The 19,013-nt window shown below is 35.1% G+C and overlaps 1 protein-coding gene across 2 annotated transcripts; it reads left to right on the plus strand.

Moving 5' to 3' along the window:
* Nucleotides 1-1,583: 1,583 nt before the first annotated feature.
* On the plus strand, nucleotides 1,584-14,499 carry LOC110028921 (RNA polymerase II transcriptional coactivator KELP). Of its 2 annotated transcripts, none has more exons than XM_020730995.1 (4): nucleotides 1,584-1,602; nucleotides 1,828-2,229; nucleotides 2,308-2,413; nucleotides 14,065-14,499. In XM_020730995.1, exons 2-4 carry the CDS (start codon nucleotides 1,876-1,878, stop codon nucleotides 14,154-14,156), a joined length of 552 nt encoding a protein of 183 aa, XP_020586654.1. In that variant the 5' UTR covers nucleotides 1,584-1,602; nucleotides 1,828-1,875; the 3' UTR covers nucleotides 14,157-14,499. The 2 variants fall into 2 exon arrangements, with proteins under 2 accessions (XP_020586654.1, XP_020586645.1); XM_020730986.1 differs by lacking the exons at nucleotides 1,584-1,602; nucleotides 1,828-2,229; nucleotides 2,308-2,413 and adding exons at nucleotides 5,290-5,307; nucleotides 5,533-5,934; nucleotides 6,013-6,118.
* Nucleotides 14,500-19,013: the final 4,514 nt, after the last annotated feature.

The raw sequence follows: 19,013 nt of genomic DNA on the forward strand, positions 1-19,013 counted from the left end.
AAGCTTTGAAAGTGGACGATTCTCGGGCAAGACCAATTCTCGGGCAAGACCTTCGGGGACGATAACGGAGAGCCGTCCGATCGCGCGTTTATCTCATCGACGGACGAGATCTAGCCAGACAACGCCTTCATACGAGAACCGCGGGCTGAGTCAGTATTAAGGTGGATGGCAACGTCGAATGGGAGCGCATCGCATGGAGCTTCGGAGCAACCGTAGGTTGACGAGGCGTCGCGCGTTTAATAGAAAAATATGAAATTAAATAAATCAGAAAAAGATCCCTAACTTCAAAAATTCATATCTTGGTGTAGAAAAATCATAAATATAAAATAAAAATACCCTCTTGCTCAGTGAATAGATAAAAACGATATGGAAATGGTTTGGGAATTATTTGATGCATATTTTATTTTTAATTAATTAAATTCTGTTTTGAGTCTTTTGATTCTCCATGCATGTAGACATTTCATCATGACTTGAAATTTTGGCATGTTGTTCCCTGATTTTTCCAAAGAGCGAGGAGATTTCTAGACAGCGATCCATATTTTTCAAGTTTATGTCTATTATTTGCATAAATTAATCATAATAATTAGCATCTTCCCCAGAAAAATCCAAGAAAATTTTGGAAGGTTTAATGCGACTAGAGAACCCTTTGGAAAATATTTCATGGTTTAAGTCATTGAGAATGCACTTAATTTTTATCAACCCTAAAACACAAAGAAAATTAACTTTGGGAAACACAAATATCTAAATGACTTGATTTTAAATCTACACTATAATTTGAACTTTAGAGAACTTTTCGTAAAAAATTCAAGACATTTGAAGTTCATTTGATAACTCAAATTAATTTTCTAAGTTATATGTCATTTTTAACACTAAAATGATTTTTAACAATTAAAATATAACTAAAAAAATTATAAAAATGAGTTTTTTGGAGTTCTCTGTGGTCAGAGGGATTTTCTAAAATTAAAATTAAAATCAAAATAAAAACTATGTTTTAAAACCCTTTTTTAATATTTAAATAATAAGAAAAATTTAAAAAATAATAAAATTAATGGAAATGTTCTAAATTGTTCCCATAAAACTTAGGAACAATTGGAAGGCTGATGCCGACCGATGGCAGTCGCTCCGGGCAAAACCAGAAAGGGATGTACCCTCAACCTGGCGCTAAATGTAATCTCTAAAGGATATACAAACTCCTTGAATGATGAGACGCTATGTATGAGCACAATATAATCCCATATCCCTCGAAAGGATATCAAGTGTGTATGACATCCAAAATTGATGCCAATAATTACTTTTTTTAACCTTGAACAAATGATGAATGAAGACAATTACCATGAAATTTTGGTACCACCTCTAGCCATACATACAGCATGCACAAGTATATTTTACAATCAAATATGGAGAAAGTGCCATGAAGATGAAACTTCAAGAAGCAATTATGATAGAAAGGCTATATAACTACTCAATGAAGGCTTTTACTTCTATTATAATAAAAGGAATATTTTGATCTGGCATGAATTTTTAACATATATTTTTTTTAAAATAAATAATAAAATCATAATTATCTGTATGCAGAGCCATTAAATTTGGCAGTTTTCTTCGATTTATGGGAGATTATTGCGTGCGGACGCCGATCCGCATGGAATAATTTTTCGATTTGGGAGATTATTGCGTGCGGACACCGCATGCATCTCTGCACGCGGTGTTCGATCCTGACCGTAGATCACGGTGTTCTACGATCAGGATTATTTCCGTTTTTTAAAAAAAAAATATAAAAAATTTTAGGTGAGACCCACCGAAATACATCATGACATGAATAATTTTTAGATTTATGGAGGATGCCCTCTATTCCCTACCTCAAAGCTCGGGACAGCCATGGACCATGAAACACACCGGTCGATAGAAGAAGCGGTGCTTGAGATACTCAGGAATGCTAACATGGAGGAGATGACCGAGTACAAGGTGCGAACTTTAGCAGCAGATCGGCTTGGAATCGACCTCTCACCGCCCGACCGCAAGCGCTTTGTACGGAGCATAGTTGAGTCCTTCCTCACATCGCACAAGGAGGATCCCTCTGATTCCGCTGAAACTCCGCTAGAAGACCAACAGCAAGTGGAGGACCCTGCTGCGGATGAGGAGGAGGAGGAGGCAGAAGAAGAGGAGGACGATCGGAGAAGGAGGCGCGGCCCGAAGGAGTATGATGATGAAGGCGATCTCATCGTGTGCAGGGTCAGTGACTTGGTATCGCGTGTTAAATCTTATGAATTTGTTTACATTCTTGATTTTGGGTCTTTAAATTTCTTGCAGCTGTCGAATAAGAGGAGGGTTACAGTTCAGGATTTCAGAGGTAAGACGCTGGTTTCGATTAGGGAGTACTACGAGAAGGAAGGAAAGCAACTGCCGACCTCTAAAGGTATTCTGCTGCTTATTGTTTGTGTGCGCTTGCTCATCAATTTAATTTGTATAATTTGAAAAATATTAACTATGTTAATGTGTGGATTCATGGATGTTTACTTTATAATTCGTTAGTATCATGTGTTAGAGGAGTGTTTTCTTCGTTTTATTGATCTCAGACTTGTTTGCTTCATGTTTTATTTGGAGCTTGTAAGAGGTTTTTGGGCATGAAGTGTAGCTTTCTTAGCAAAGCTAAATTTTAGGTTATGTGGCTAATTAAGTGAAATGCTGTCATTTTGTTTGCAATTATATTATTTCAACTGAGCTGTTTAGATTTAGATTACTTATAGATGTTTGTATTGCTCTCTAGTCCAAATCAGCTTTCAATTTTTATTCATAAATTTGTTATTGTTGATCTATTACTTTTTATGGATGTCTTTAAATTAGTTGTCTTTTTTATTTTGTTTGGTCATTTGAACCCACATTGGACCTATGCACTAAAATTAGCCAAACCACCCCAAAACCACCAAATTAATGACTCCACAGCCATTAGTTGGACCTTAGTGACCAAGCTAAATCCCATAAAGCCACCTAATCTAAGACATGGACCAAAGGTTCCCTAAATTAAGGGACTTTGATTCCATATTTGCTTAAGCCTTGGATTTTTAGTCAAAACTAAACCTCAAGTCATTTAATTGTTGTGACATATTTTCCTGGCTCATCTAACCACCTAGCCACCTCCCCTGGCCTGGTCGGCTGGCCTAGTGGTTGGAAAACACCAAAACTGTGAGCCACCTCCTCCAAATCAAACCCATTTCAAACCTAGAGGCCACCTCATCCAAATCAAATGTTAGAGCCTCTCTGCCTTCCACTTAAGCATCATTTTTCACCCATAATTGGCCATGACAGCCACCCTTAAGCCATTTTAAAAAAAAACTCCCCTCCATGGCCATGGGAGGAGAGTTGAAATTTTATCAGAGAGAGCCTTCCAAATTGCTCATAGAGACTCTTCGAAACCTCCTAAGCTCAACTCAACCACTTTCCCTCACGGATTCCCATTGTGGAAGCTCAATTTTGAGCTCAAAATTCTATCTAAAATCAGGACAAAGCTCAATAAACCTCCACAGTCCACTAAACTCAAATTAAATTTACCCACACCTTCACCACAGTGAAAGAAGGAGAAGCCCCATCAAATCCCTCTTCCACAGAGACCCTAGCATAGCTCTAGACCAACACCTGAAATCGAGCTTGGTCGAATTCATACATAGACCTTTCACCACAGTAAGAGGCTCAATCCATATCCTCCTTGGACTCCAATGAACATGTCGAGCACCTCTGATTGTAGTTTCTCTTCTAAGAGCAATGGTATTGAACTCCCTCTCTGCCCGAGCCTATTTTGATTCTCCATTTGATTATGCTTAATTTCATGGCATTTTAACCATATAGATATGTTCCTTTAGTGTAGACAAGCATTTTAAAAAAAAATTCATTCAATTTGGTTGAGAAATGAGGGAGATATCAAGTTTTGAAGATGGACGGTTCTCGGGCTAGGCCATTGGGGACGATGACGGAGAGCCGTCTGATCACGCATTTATCTCATCAAGGGATGAGATCAAGCCAGATAACACTCCCTTAGATGAACTGCGGGCCTAGTCACCGTTGAGGTGGATGGCGACATCAAATAGGGGTGCATCGCATGGAGCTTCGGAGTTGCCTAGGATGATATGGTGCCGTGCGTTTAAATAGATAATCAGGGAATTAAATAAATCAGAAAATGTCAATATACTTTGAAAATTCATATCTTGGTGTAGAAAATTCACAAAAAAAAAATTTAAATACCCTCTTGCTCAGTGAACAGAGGAGAACAATGTGAATAATTTGAAGTTTATTTGATGCATATTTTATTTTTAATTAATTAAATACTATTTTGAGTCTTTTGATTCTCCGTGCATGTAGATATTTCACCATGACTTGAAATTTTAGCACGTTGTTGCCTCTGTCTTAGGGAACATTCCCTGATTTTTCCAAAGTCAGGGGAGACCTCTAGATAGAGATCCATAGTTTTCAAGTTTATGTCTATTATTTGCATAAATTAATCATAATAATTAGCATGTTATTTAGAAAATTCCAAGAAAATTTTGGAAGGTTTAATGTGACTAGAGAACCCTTTGGAAAATATTTCATGGTTTAAGTCATTGAGAATGCACTTAATTTCTAGACATTTGAACTTCAGAGAACTCTTCGTAAAAATTTCAAGACATTTGAAGCTCATTTGATAACTCAAATTGATTTTCTAAGTTATATGTCATTTTTAACACTAAAATGATTTTTAACAATTAAAAAAAAAATAATAAAATTAATGGAAATGTTCTAAATTGTTCCCATAAAACTTAGGAACAATTGGAAGGCTGATGCCGACCGATGGCAGTCGCTCCGGGCAAAACCAGAAAGGGATGTACCCTCAACCTGACGCTAAATGTAATCTCTAAAGGATATACAAACTCCTTGAATGATGAGACGCTATGTATGAGCACAATATAATCCCATATCCCTCGAAAGGATATCAAGTGTGTATGACATCCAAAATTGATGCCAATAATTACTTTTTTTAACCTTGAACAAATGATGAATGAAGACAATTACCATGAAATTTTGGTACCACCTCTAGCCATACATACAGCATGCACAAGTATATTTTACAATCAAATATGGAGAAAGTGCCATGAAGATGAAACTTCAAGAAGCAATTGTGATAGAAAGGCTATATAACTACTCAATGAAGGCTTTTACTTCTATTATAATAAAAGGAATATTTTGATCTGGCATGAGTTTTTAACATATTTTTTTTTTAAAATAAATAATAAAATCATAATTATCTGTATGCAGAGCCATTAAATTTGGCAGTTTTCTTCGATTTATGGGAGATTATTGCGTGCGGACGCCGATCCGCATGGAATAATTTTTCGATTTGGGAGATTATTGCGTGCGGACACCGCATGCATCTCTGCACGCGGTGTTCGATCCTGACCGTAGATCACGGTGTTCTACGATCAGGATTATTTCCGTTTTTTAAAAAAAAAATATAAAAAATTTTAGGTGAGACCCACCGAAATACATCATGACATGAATAATTTTTAGATTTATGGAGGATGCCCTCTATTCCCTACCTCAAAGCTCGGGACAGCCATGGACCATGAAACACACCGGTCGATAGAAGAAGCGGTGCTTGAGATACTCAGGAATGCTAACATGGAGGAGATGACCGAGTACAAGGTGCGAACTTTAGCAGCAGATCGGCTTGGAATCGACCTCTCACCGCCCGACCGCAAGCGCTTTGTACGGAGCATAGTTGAGTCCTTCCTCACATCGCACAAGGAGGATCCCTCTGATTCCGCTGAAACTCCGCTAGAAGACCAACAGCAAGTGGAGGACCCTGCTGCGGATGAGGAGGAGGAGGAGGCAGAAGAAGAGGAGGACGATCGGAGAAGGAGGCGCGGCCCGAAGGAGTATGATGATGAAGGCGATCTCATCGTGTGCAGGGTCAGTGACTTGGTATCGCGTGTTAAATCTTATGAATTTGTTTACATTCTTGATTTTGGGTCTTTAAATTTCTTGCAGCTGTCGAATAAGAGGAGGGTTACAGTTCAGGATTTCAGAGGTAAGACGCTGGTTTCGATTAGGGAGTACTACGAGAAGGAAGGAAAGCAACTGCCGACCTCTAAAGGTATTCTGCTGCTTATTGTTTGTCTGCGCTTGCTCATCAATTTAATTTGTATAATTTGAAAAATATTAAGTATGTTAATGTGTGGATTCATGGATGTTTACTTTATAATTCGTTAGTACATGTGTTAGAGGAGTGTTTTCTTCGTTTTATTGATCTCAGACTTGTTTGCTTCATGTTTTATTTGGAGCTTGTAAGAGGTTTTTGGGCATGAAGTGTAGCTTTCTTAGCAAAGCTAAATTTTAGGTTATGTGGCTAATTAAGTGAAATGCTGTCATTTTGTTTGCAATTATATTATTTCAACTGAGCTGTTTAGATTTAGATTACTTATAGATGTTTGTATTGCTCTCTAGTCCAAATCAGCTTTCAATTTTTATTCATAAATTTGTTATTGTTGATCTATTACTTTTTATGGATGTCTTTAAATTAGTTGTCTTTTTTATTTTGTTATATTAAATTGATATTCCAACATAAAATTCATATGATCAAATACAAATTTTGACTTGATTTTTAAATCTCAAAACATATTTGTTTGGACACAAAAATTCATAAATTGATTATAAGATCATGTGGATCCAAGTCCAAATAACTTCAAATCAAGCACTCAACATAATTTGAAACTTTTTGTGGCCATTTGAGAGTTCAAAAGTTGCCACATTTTCTTGTGATTATAGTTGAAATGAGCATATTGACCTGAAGAATCTAATGAGTTTAAAAACACTCAATTTTTAGTTCATTAAACACTTAGATCTCCAAAATTTTTAAAGATGACCAGGGAGATTCTATTCATATAGTCCAATTGAGCATTCAAAATCTCTGTAGGATTGGCTAGAATGCATATCCATAATTTTATAAACAAACATCATTTCGACACATTTAAAGGGGATTTTTAATAAAGGAAATTGTAAAGATTTGTATTTTATCACTCATTGTCTACTGTCATTCATTGCTTGATATCGTGCATCAAAAACATTGATATTGTTGTCACCAGTGTCCGATGTTGGTTGGCAATTGACATCAACGCCAATCATCATCATTATTTAGTGTCGATTGCTAACTGACATCGATCATTTTTGTAGTAACTGTTTGATCTTCATCATCCACCAGTGTCTACTGCTTGCCTTTTAGGTCATATATTCTCCCATTTTATTTGGAGAATGACAAAGATGATCAGTCATTTCTCACTATCCAATCTTGCCTATTGTTGCTTGCAGCCTATCTATGATTGGTATCAAACATCCATAAATAATCAATGTCTAATGCATGTCTTATTAATCATTTAGTCCTCCCTCCTATTAGGAGAACTACCAAGCTGACCTTCGAGCGTCGTCCAACTTCTAGCTAATTCTTATCGACTATTATATGACGTTTTCTAATGAATTATGTTTAGCATTCTTTAATCTTGAATGCATGATAGTCATTTTAATGATTGTCTGATATCCTCTCTTATCATGAAGATGACTAAGTTAACTGTATATTTCCTCTTTAACTCTTAGCTTCTAACATTTCCTATCATCCTCCAAAGCTTGCCAACTACTTATGTTTATTCAATATTCACATTTGTTAGCTATTAACATCCAACTTTCATCTTTTTTATTGTCTAGCTTCCCATCTTGTCAGAAAAATGATTAAGGGTCCGTTTGGTGCAGCTTATAAGTGTGAAAACGCCGCCGTACCGTGCCACCTATGAAGTGTAAAACCGCCGCCGTACCGTTTGGTTCACGCGTTTCGCCAGTTTATCCGAAACTGCGTTTGGGTTTTTCCACTAAACGTGGGCTGCGGGTCGACCCCTGCGGCCGGCCCGCGGGCCGCGTTTCAGGATAACCGCGTTTCAGGATAAGCAACTTATCTTGAAACTCACAAGCTGCCCCAAACGGACCCTAAGTTGCTTGTTTACAGTTTTCAACTATAAGCATTTCATGTCAACCGTTGTATGATGCTTGTTAATTTTTGTCATTTGTTAGCCACTAACATTTTATTTTAGTCTTTCATGTTGCACAACCACCGCCATTATTATGAGAATGACCTAGTTGACTATTTATAGTTTCCTATATTTTTGCATCCTTAATTGGCCATCATTTGACATCCAACCATCAATGTTTGACATCCCTCGTCCACTAATGTCTAATATCCAACTTCGCTCTTGCTCAGCTTCATGAACAACCATGCCAACCTCCAAATGTTGCCAAACTTTTGACCTTCCTTATGAACTCGTTACCCATGGTTGTTTGATGTTCATTATCCCTCAAAGCCTAATGCATTTCTTCCCGATTGCTCAATCTACCCTCCAATAATGGGATGATCAGGATAACCAACATTCAATGTTCATATTACTAGCTGCTCGATTTCCTTTTTTATCAAGAGATATTACGAAGTCTATAGTGACTGTTGCTCAACTTTTGACATTCCCTATCGACCATGATAATTGGGCTCCTATTAGTGACAAATATCGATAAATGTTGATGCTATATGCTAATACTTGTGATCAAACTAGACTACATTAAAGTAGAGTTGGATCAAATTTTAACCCATTTTATATTTAGATTTAATTATGATGAAAATTTTTATTATTTTTAATTGATTTTATTTATTAGATGTAATTATCTTTGTTGGTAAGTTTAGGTTTAATTTTTAGCTAGGTTTTATCTTGGTTTTAAGTTAGGATTAGATTTGATTTAAAATTTAGGCCTTATCTATTTAACCTTATTTCATAAATAGGAACTTGCATTATGTAATGCTGATTATTTGTTAAATGAATAAAATAATTTGTGGCTAATTGAATTTTATCTAAGTGGTTCATTTGGAGTTCTTAGATGCTTTTCTATGCATCAAATTTTTGTTTTAGAGACTAGTTCTATTTTCTGTTAGTGCCTCGCTCTAATAAAATCCGACTCTAATCCCATAGGTCTACAAGTTCCATAAACAGAAATCCTCGTACTCTCAACTCTTTATCTTGTATCCTCCCAACTTAGAACCCTCATTCTCATTTCGTGTGATCGAATCTATGTTCGCTTCCACAAACTTTCCTTCTTGATATCCATAATCTGCGCATTGTTGCCTTCAACATACATTATAAACATGCATGTCATTTGTCAATACTTATTGCACATTGCCTCTTTTGAAGCCCTGTTTGCTACAATCCTTATCTATGTCACCTGCCCCAACTCCAACTATTTGATGTTTTCAGATTTTTTTCTTACTTCTACTACAACTTCTTATTACATGCTTGCATCATGTGATTCACGCACAATTCACCCTACCTTTTTTATAATATGTTTTCTGAATTTGCAAATCTTGTACCTGAAAACCCACATATGACATCTATATCTCTCTATATCACTTGCACACAACCTTGCTGCTATGCATGTTATTGTTGAGTTCATGTTTTGCTTCTCTCTACTACATGCTTTCGTGCGCATTGCTCTTATTCGTCATTCTTCTTACATTTCTGAACCTCTTCTCCATGTCTGCCTCCTGTTATGCATATAGGAAACTATTGCATTACACTATACTTCATTAAATTCATTGCTAGAAAACTGCAATCTATTATCTTCCACACTTGTTCTAATAAGATTAAGACCATGTTCATTAACTTCATCTTGATGCTAAATCGCTTTATTGTAATCACCAACGATTGTGATAGCTTCCCTGCAATGCCACTATTGATTAAAAGAAACTATATCAAGTCTCCTCAATGCTTATGATTCAATGCCATCGAATTTTATAAACCAATTGCATTAACATGTTATGAAGATCAACATTATTTCACCCATAAAAAATATTGCATTTGTGGATGCAACATTATCATTTCAAATTTTCTCATCTTTACTCATATATTATTGTTTCTGTGCTACATGCTTGTGATAGTAATGATGCATATGGTAGGTAATTCTGATTGGATCTATACTTATCTGTGATGATGTCAAACTCTTATTGGTAAGACTTGCAAGTTTTATAGAGTAGAAATAAAGAGTTGATTTTAGAAGAATAGAAAGAGTTCCAAGGAGAGAAACTATTCAAAAATAATTAGACAAATTACTAATTGAAACGACATTTTAACTCTATTTGTCTGGATTTAGGTGCTTCGAGAAAATGGCACACTTTGATCTCATAACGAACGAATAAAAAGTAAATATTAAAGAGTTACAAACAAATGTATATCAGAGTTAAAATATTAATTTATACATATAGTTGACCCCTAAATTGAATGATTTCTAGGACTTTCCAACTTGAATTATCATAGGTGCCGATTGTCAAGCTATAACATCTGCCTACTTGAGAACTATATCTCAAATTGTAATGTTTTGTTTTGATTATTGCACTATAGTATTTTTCTGTTCAACTCTTGATCTCCATGTGTCCCATTGATGCCTGGGCCTGAAGCTCCTCTAATAGGTCAACATTTGTTTCTCTGTCTTCTTGATTTTTCCTTACCTTCCCTTCAAAAGATAACCATCACACTTTGGTTACACAATTCATATTCAAATGGATGCAAGGAATTTATGCTGTGGGGAAGTGCAAGTCGTTTGGGTATTTATTGAGGATAGTGTGGCTCTTAAGGTCCATAAGATGGATAACAATATTCTAGTACAATTGCTTTTGAGAACTTTCATTTTCTTCATTGAGAGGTCTAAAATAAGTTATTTGGTTTCTTTCACTTGTTCATTGGATACAAATGGTGGGTTGAAATGTATTTGAGACAAATCCCTTGGGCTTGATAAATTTTCTTGATTTTCTTCTTTGAGAATTGTGACCGTTATCTGCAGTTATGACAATTAGGAGGCCATACTTATACATAATGCCTGGTTATAAAAAGCTGCAGATGACTTTTGTTGTGGCCTTTTCCATGACTTTTGTATTGATCAATTTTGGTCACTGGATGGGAGAAATGATCAAATTAAATTCAAATCATAAACTGCAAGGACTGAATATATTTTGCAAATTATAAGTGGGTTGTTTTTATGTTAACATAATTTTTTTATGTTTTTTGCACTATTTGGAAAAAACATCTGCATTCTTTTGGAGAGTTGTCTAGAAGTATCCCTGCTGAAGGATTCTATATGCTAGAGTTCTTTTCACTTAAATTATTTTCACATTCTCTTGAATGGATTTTTCTCATAATCCTTTTCACTTTGCCCTTTTTCATACATCTTATATTCATCTTGGTGACTGATCTCTTAATTAACTATCCACCCATGAGCAGGTACTAGCTCGCTTTGCTGATCTCTTAATTTAAGTTTTCATTGATCGTCTACATAAGCTAAATTTTTTTCTATCATCAAGTCTCAAAGAATAGGACCATCCAATTTGTGAATACAGCCTCTTTGACCTTCATCTCTTAAGCTTCTTTGATACTAAGGCAACATAACTCCAATGTTGGCCTTTCGTTGAGGTCTCCATTTTTGGAGAGTATGTTGACAACTTGATTTCACTATATTAGAATTTATTCAAGCATGAAATACCAATCACTTTTTTTTTTTTTTTGCTGAATTTTTGGCAAACTTTGAAACGACTGTTGACATGATTCATAATGAATTGTGAATATGAGGCTAGTTACTTCAATCTTAATTATGAATTAAAATCTTTTGATTAGAGTTTTATACTTTGCTTGGTTGTTGGTGAATTTGACTATAATGTCAACAAGTGCTAGTGCCTTGATGGCCGTCTTAGGCATATATATTGGTTTTAGAATGATATGGCTTGGCAACTAAAGTCTTTTGTAGGTGATTAGTGGCCATATGGATGAGATGTGCTTGAAACTAGGGTCAAAGTTTTGGTGTAATCAGTAGTGCCAATGCTAATTTTATTATGATTAGGTATCATAGTTTCTATAGTTTTACTCAAATAGTAGAAACAATACTGTTTCCTCGCCTTGTTTAAGACCAGGATCGAACTTACAACATTTCTTTTTATTTCGAGATATAGGAGTAAAACTTCTCTAGGCTTTGAACTTTCTAACTATCATGGTGAAGAGAGAAGAGACTTTAGATGTTGGAAGGACGCTTCACATTCTCACTCCACATGAAGTTATTCACACTTAATGATTTTGATGGAAGGCGAACATCCATCATTGATCTTCGAGAGCAAGATTGCAATTTTCATTGTTGATCATTGCACATCGTTATGGTTTTTGGGAAGACATCTCCAAGATCACCTCATCTTGTCTAGGTTTACCTTGATGCTGTTTTGGGATTTCATGATCTTTGTAATTTGCACTTCTAGGGTTTGATGCGCATGCTATACTTCTTCGAAGTGAAAAAGTGTTTAATTCATTTTTTTGGTGAGCTGTTTTTTTTTATCAGTAGATCATCAAGGTACACTTTCATATTTTTTCCTTTTGATTTTGTATGTGTTATTGGATGTTTGTTCTTCAAGCGATTCATAGGTTATGGTGGTATTTTAGGATGTAAATCTCCTTATACTATTCCAAGACTTAAGATTTTCTTTTGGGTGATTTTTATCATTGATTTTTTTATTTAATTTATTTAGCATTTGATGTGTCCGCATGATTCAAGTGTTATCAACCGTTCTATTGGTTGGATTCCTTTTGCAGTGCTGAATTTGATTGTTGCTAGAATTATTATTTTTTTTCAGTGTCTTTCTGTTTGTGTCTTACATCAATTTGGAATATTTACCGTAGCTTAGAAGGAAATTGATTGTTCTTATTGAGATTATTGGTAATTAGTCTAGAATGTGCCATGAGCAACTTGATAGCTTGAAGTGTTGGTTATCAAGCATCGTCTGTCTAAAGATTCTTTTACTAGTATACCACATTCTTCGGCTCTCTCAGGCCAAAATTAGAAATCCGGTAAACTTTTATCATCTTAAGTCCTACCAAAAAGTTTTAAACATTGAGAGGAACTGTGGATACCTTTCCACTATCGTCTATTTAATCTTTACTTCTACTGGTAAGGACATTATTTTCTGCATCCATATTTCCATCCTATACTAATGCCATGCGTGAGTTCTTCATCAGATGTCATATCCCACCATTGAGTATGTATCTATATTAGCATATGAACTGAAATCTTTATTTGGGCGTTGGTTTAAACCTAAAATTTAACATAAACTTATGCTTGTATTGAATGATAACCACTATCGAAATCCAATCATTGTCATAATTGAGAGCTCTGTACATGTTGATGCTGCTAATTGACTTCTAGGTACGCTACCTACCTCCTATGCATAAAACTCAACATGGACATGGCAATGGCTTTGTTTTTAGCTCTCGACTCTACCAATGTGAAAGAACCTTACACTCGTAGAATATGTTGAGATGCGGAGACACATCCATAGACTCTTCAATACTTATTGTTGATGCTTGGCAAGTGGACTTTCGATTTTATGAGAATCCTTAATTCTATTGCTTCTAAATGACATCACTGGTGCTCCCTTCAGACATCCTCCATCTCGTTTGTATTGTGCCACCAGAGGGAACTCTGATGCAGCAGGGGATGCGTATATCTGGGTTCAGTGATGTCATAGTTGATAAGTTCTAATGCCCATCTTTGTGCGGCATTCAAGTTATGGCTTACCGTATATTACCCGCAAAACATCATTATTAGTTCCATTCCATGGTTGTTATTTCGATCCTGCTGTTGTTTAGTTTTTGAATTATTATTAGTGGTACATATTTGTTATTATGTTAGTTATTGAGCATAGATGACACATTATGTGCATATATTATTATATCATCTCATGAGTTGGCATTTTTCATGCTAATACTAATTCTCATCATATGGTCCTGATTTCTTTTCCCTCAATTTTTTGAGTCTCTCTTTTATTTTGTGTGTGCCCACATTTTTTCCCTCACTGTTGTGAGTGGCATTAAAACAGTTCTAAAATCTAACGCCTGTCCGAGCTTCTGCGATCATGTGCCTATTGTTAACATATTTCGAACACATGTTGAAATGATGTTATTTATTTTATTTTATTTCTTGTATTCTCAGGTATAAGCCTCACCGTGGAGCAGTGGGAAGCCTTCGCAAAAGCTATCCCTGCAATTGAGGATGCCATAAAGAAGATTGTGGGTTCCGACTAAAGAAAACTTCTTGAAAGAAGTTTTGGTCAAAGTGAAGTTATAACAGGTTTTGTAGTGTTATTTTTGTTCTGCAGTCATATAAGTCAAAATGTTCTTGTGTTTTGTTGATCAAATGTTAATGTTTTTGTTTGCTTTAAATATGTCACCCATTCCGTTTCTGGCATTTGATCAGAATATGTAACGTAAGCATAAACCTTAATTTTATATGTAAAGGTTTGTTTAGCTAGACAGCATCTTGGAGGAATATGAACTTCTGCTGCTTTAATGTCAGCAGAACGTTGTAATTGGCTTGAATTGATAGCCTAATTCAGATTTGTCTCTTCAATGAATATTGTTTCAGGTACTAGGCTTGGCTTTTATTAATATTTTTAGCTTCGGATAGTTGGAAGTTTTCAGTTGAAGCTCAAGACTTTAGTGAAGTTCAGGAGTTTTCATTAAAAAATTTCTAGTATTAAATAGAAGTTAAATAGTCTTGTAAATGGTTTTCAGAATTTTTGTTCATGTTCTATTAAATTTCATGTCATGATTTGAGCTCAAATTAAATAATTTTTTTCATGTTTAAATATATATATTAATTTTTTTTAGTAATAATAATTTAATCTATAGTATAAAGCTGATTATCAAAATTTTGAATTGAAATTTGGCGTTTGAAAATCAAGATTCTAAGTGTTTTTAATGGTATGGGAAGTTGTTTAGCTGCATGTAGCTTCTCCTCAAGACTGACCAGATCCAAGATGAACTCTAATTTCATTTCTTGTGAGTATAGTTGGGTTAAAGAAAAAGTTAAATGAATTTGGCTAACTAAAGGTAAGGATGATATCAAATTTCTATGCCGAGAAATTAAAATTAGGAATAGCTTCAATTTCGTTTAAGAAATTATGATCAATGGTACTTATGTTCCAGAGTAATATAGAAATGCAAGTGTTGTCATCTCTTATTTTTCTAGTATTCTCAACAGTTCTAATGATGATTATGGCAAGGTTGTAACATCGCTAAGAATGTTATATTAGCTAATGAATGTTATATTAGCTAATGAAATTTTATTTGGCTTTAACTCTAAAAATTCAAGGAAAAGTTTATGTTCCATGATTGATCTGATGAAAGCCTATGATAAAATTCGTCACCTTTTGTTGTTAGCTTTCCCTTTATGTTCATAAGATGGATGAAATCTTCTATGACTGATATATTTTTTTTCTTATTCTATAAATATTGAGATAAAAAGGTTATTTCACATCCCCCTATGTGCTGTGGCAGGGTGCCCTTTGTCTCCATGTTTATATGTTGTGGTTATGGATGCTTTCTCTTGCCTTTGGGATAGCTCAATTGCCTCTTCATGTTGTACATGTATGTTGACGACTTTCTTATTTTTTGGAAGGCTGACATCCATACTTTTAATCATCTTTCTCATGTTTTAAGGCTCTTCCATAAGACTACTAATTTAAGTGCTACACATCTGCTATTTATTTTGCTAATTCTGTGGATGTTCCTACCCAACAACTACTTTGTAATGCTCATACAGTTCTCAATATTCATTTTCCTTGGGATTATTTATTCTTGGTTATTAAGCTTATTATAGTGACAGTTGCGGATTGAAACAAAATGCTTGATAAAGTGTATACTTGATTGTTATCTGGAAACAGGTATCTATCCACTGTTGGGAGATTATGATTCAATAAAAATACTATATGGAATTATATCTACTTTTCATTTAGATCCACCACTCTCCCCAAAGTCTTCAGAAGAAAATTAACTTCTCTCTCTTCTTTACATTTCTTCATTATAATGGGGTAATTAAAAAAATTCATACCATTGCTTGAAGAAAGATTACACTCCCTAATCCTTATGGGGGATTGGGCTTGCCTAGCCTCTATGATACCACTACTTTTGGAAACTCACAATCATCTCTTTTTTAAGGCACTTTTTCTCATGAATTAACTAGGAGATGCGTTTCGGATGGAGGTTTCTTTCTGGCTAAAAGAAACCTGTTTCAAGTCTTATATTACTCAGATTTCTTTCTGGCTAAAAAGATACCTGTTTCAGGTCTTATCATTTTTATGGGCTTTGGCTTTGATCTTAACATTTCAGGATGGGACCATTGTGTCATTATGGGCAATAAGCTTAAAGTTTTGGCATTCAGTTACCCAAAGAAAAGTGAGTAGACTCTATTTTCTTAGTGTTATTGTTTGGATGTGTGCCCTCAGTTACCCAAAGAAAAGTAGGCAACATGATGTCAAAGTGTAGCTGCGAAATGCGCATAACATGCCATCCAAATGTTCTTTTTATGTTGCAGTAGATTATTCAATTGAAAAAAAATCTGGTTGTCTTATAATACTCAATATATACATGTTCTTGATAAAATAAGGTAGAAATTTATTTGTCTGAAATGTTTGATAATTCAATTAAAAGTAATTTTGTTGTCTTTTAGTACGCAAAAATATTCAAATATGTTATATATTTTCTCGAGAAGTGTATTTTTTTAACTCAAATTTGTTCTTGAGTCACACTCATGGAATTGAACATAAAAAAGAGAGATAAAGATGATAGACTGAGAGAGAAGAGCTATATGATGATGGTTAGAAGGTAAAAATTCTTTCAAGACATTGTGAGTCAAGTAAATGATCCAAAAATTCAGATTGGCCTAATTATTGTATTCTCAGGTATAAGCCTCACCGTGGAGCAGTGGGAAGCCTTCGCAAAAGCTATCCCTGCAATTGAGGATGCCATAAAGAAGATTGTGGGTTCCGACTAAAGAAAACTTCTTGAAAGAAGTTTTGGTCAAAGTGAAGTTATAACAGGTTTTGTAGTGTTATTTTTGTTCTGCAGTCATATAAGTCAAAATGTTCTTGTGTTTTGTTGATCAAATGTTAATGTTTTTGTTTGCTTTAAATATGTCACCCATTCCGTTTCTGGCATTTGATCAGAATATGTAACGTAAGCATAAACCTTAATTTTATATGTAAAGGTTTGTTTAGCTAGACAGCATCTTGGAGGAATATGAACTTCTGCTGCTTTAATGTCAGCAGAACGTTGTAATTGGCTTGAATTGATAGCCTAATTCAGATTTGTCTCTTCAATGAATATTGTTTCAGGTACTAGGCTTGGCTTTTATTAATATAGTGGAGAAATTAGGGTTCTCAGTCGGAGAGAGTGGCTAAGGATGCTGCAGATGAACTTCGTATAGGTTAAGGAAGGTTTTGGAGCAATTTTGGCAGAGCTTCATTAAGGTTTGTTCACTTCTTTTTATTTGGCCATGAGGGGATGCCCTATTTATAAGCTCGGCCATTGAGGTCAATTGGCCAAAGTGAGGTGTCCAAAGTGGCGCTTAGTTGGAGGGTTGACAGGGGCAAGTGTCAAATTGGGATTAGCCACATTGGAGGGGTGGAATTTTGGGTTTTGACCCATGGGTAGCTCTCGGCCTTGGGCTTGCTGTCGGCCATGGTGGCCGGCTAGGGCAAAGGTGGTCACCATCTACTCGTAGGAGGTCAGTGGTGGAGAATGGTGAAGTGAATTCGCTTGTGCCAAGTGTATAAGGGTAGGATTTAATTGGAATGGGTTTGAATTGATTTTGGGGAAGCTTGGGTCTAAATCATGCATTTGGGTTTGGTTCATCTACCCCGGTGGTTAGGGCTGCTGGAGATCAGCTGAATTGTTGTGGTTAAGTCCCCATCTAGTGAATTTAGATTAATTTTAGGTTCAAGTGAGATGTTAGAGTGGTTAAGCGCTTTTTAGGGGATCTTGAAAGAGGCTCCTTTTGTCATTTTTGGCATGATGATTTACATGTTCAAATTAAATACTTTTTTTCATGTTTAAATATATAATTTAATTTTTTTTAGTAATAATAATTTAATCTATAGTATAAAGCTGATTATCAAAATTTTGAATTGAAATTTGGCGTTTGAAAATCAAGATTCTAAGTGTTTTTAATGGTATGGGAAGTTGTTTAGCTGCATGTAGCTTCTCCTCAAGACTGACCAGATCCAAGATGAACTCTAATTTCATTTCTTGTGAGTATAGTTGGGTTAAAGAAAAAGTTAAATGAATTTGGCTAACTAAAGGTAAGGATGATATCAAATTTCTATGCCGAGAAATTAAAATTAGGAATAGCTTCAATTTCGTATAAGAAATTATGATCAATGGTACTTATGTTCCAGAGTAATATAGAAATGCAAGTGTTGTCATCTCTTATTTTTCTAGTATTCTCAATAGTTCTAATGATGATTATGGCAAGGTTGTAACATCGCTAAGAATGTTATATTAGCTAATGAAGGTGGCTCATACATGGCTTCATGGCTTCCATGTGGCTTGGATGAAGCCACATGGTTTGCCCATGGCTCATGAATAACCTACATGGCTTACATCAAAGAAGGAGGGGGGAAATTTGAAGTGTACAAGAAAATTTCATGAATTCCAAATGAGGTTGATTAATCATGTCATTTCATATCTTAGGCTTAGTCAAATTTTGATAAGATGAAGAGGGAAAATGATTTTGTCATGTGGGCTCTTTATTTATGTTAATTGGATTTAAGATTTTGGGCTTGGATTTGTGAGTTTTTAAAATTGTTTATGGGAGGTTTGGTTTTGGGCTTGAAGTTGGTTTAAAATGGGGTCAGAAATTTGTCATGATGAATTTCACAAGTCATTGAGTCCATCATGGTGAAACTTAGGACTTAGGCTTTTTGAAGTTGAACTTGACATGTAATTTCAATTTTAGTGTCTTTTGGATTTTAGGTTAACTTTGATGTGGGGTTAAAGTAAATTTGGATTTAGAATTCATGGGAATTGGATTTGAAATTGGAATTTGGGGGATTCAAATTTAGGAGAACTTAGTGGAACTTTGAGGATTATGGGTTAATTGGG

This window comes from Phalaenopsis equestris, unplaced genomic scaffold (assembly GCF_001263595.1).
Source record: "Phalaenopsis equestris unplaced genomic scaffold, ASM126359v1 Scaffold000002, whole genome shotgun sequence".
Lineage (NCBI taxonomy): Eukaryota > Viridiplantae > Streptophyta > Magnoliopsida > Asparagales > Orchidaceae > Phalaenopsis > Phalaenopsis equestris.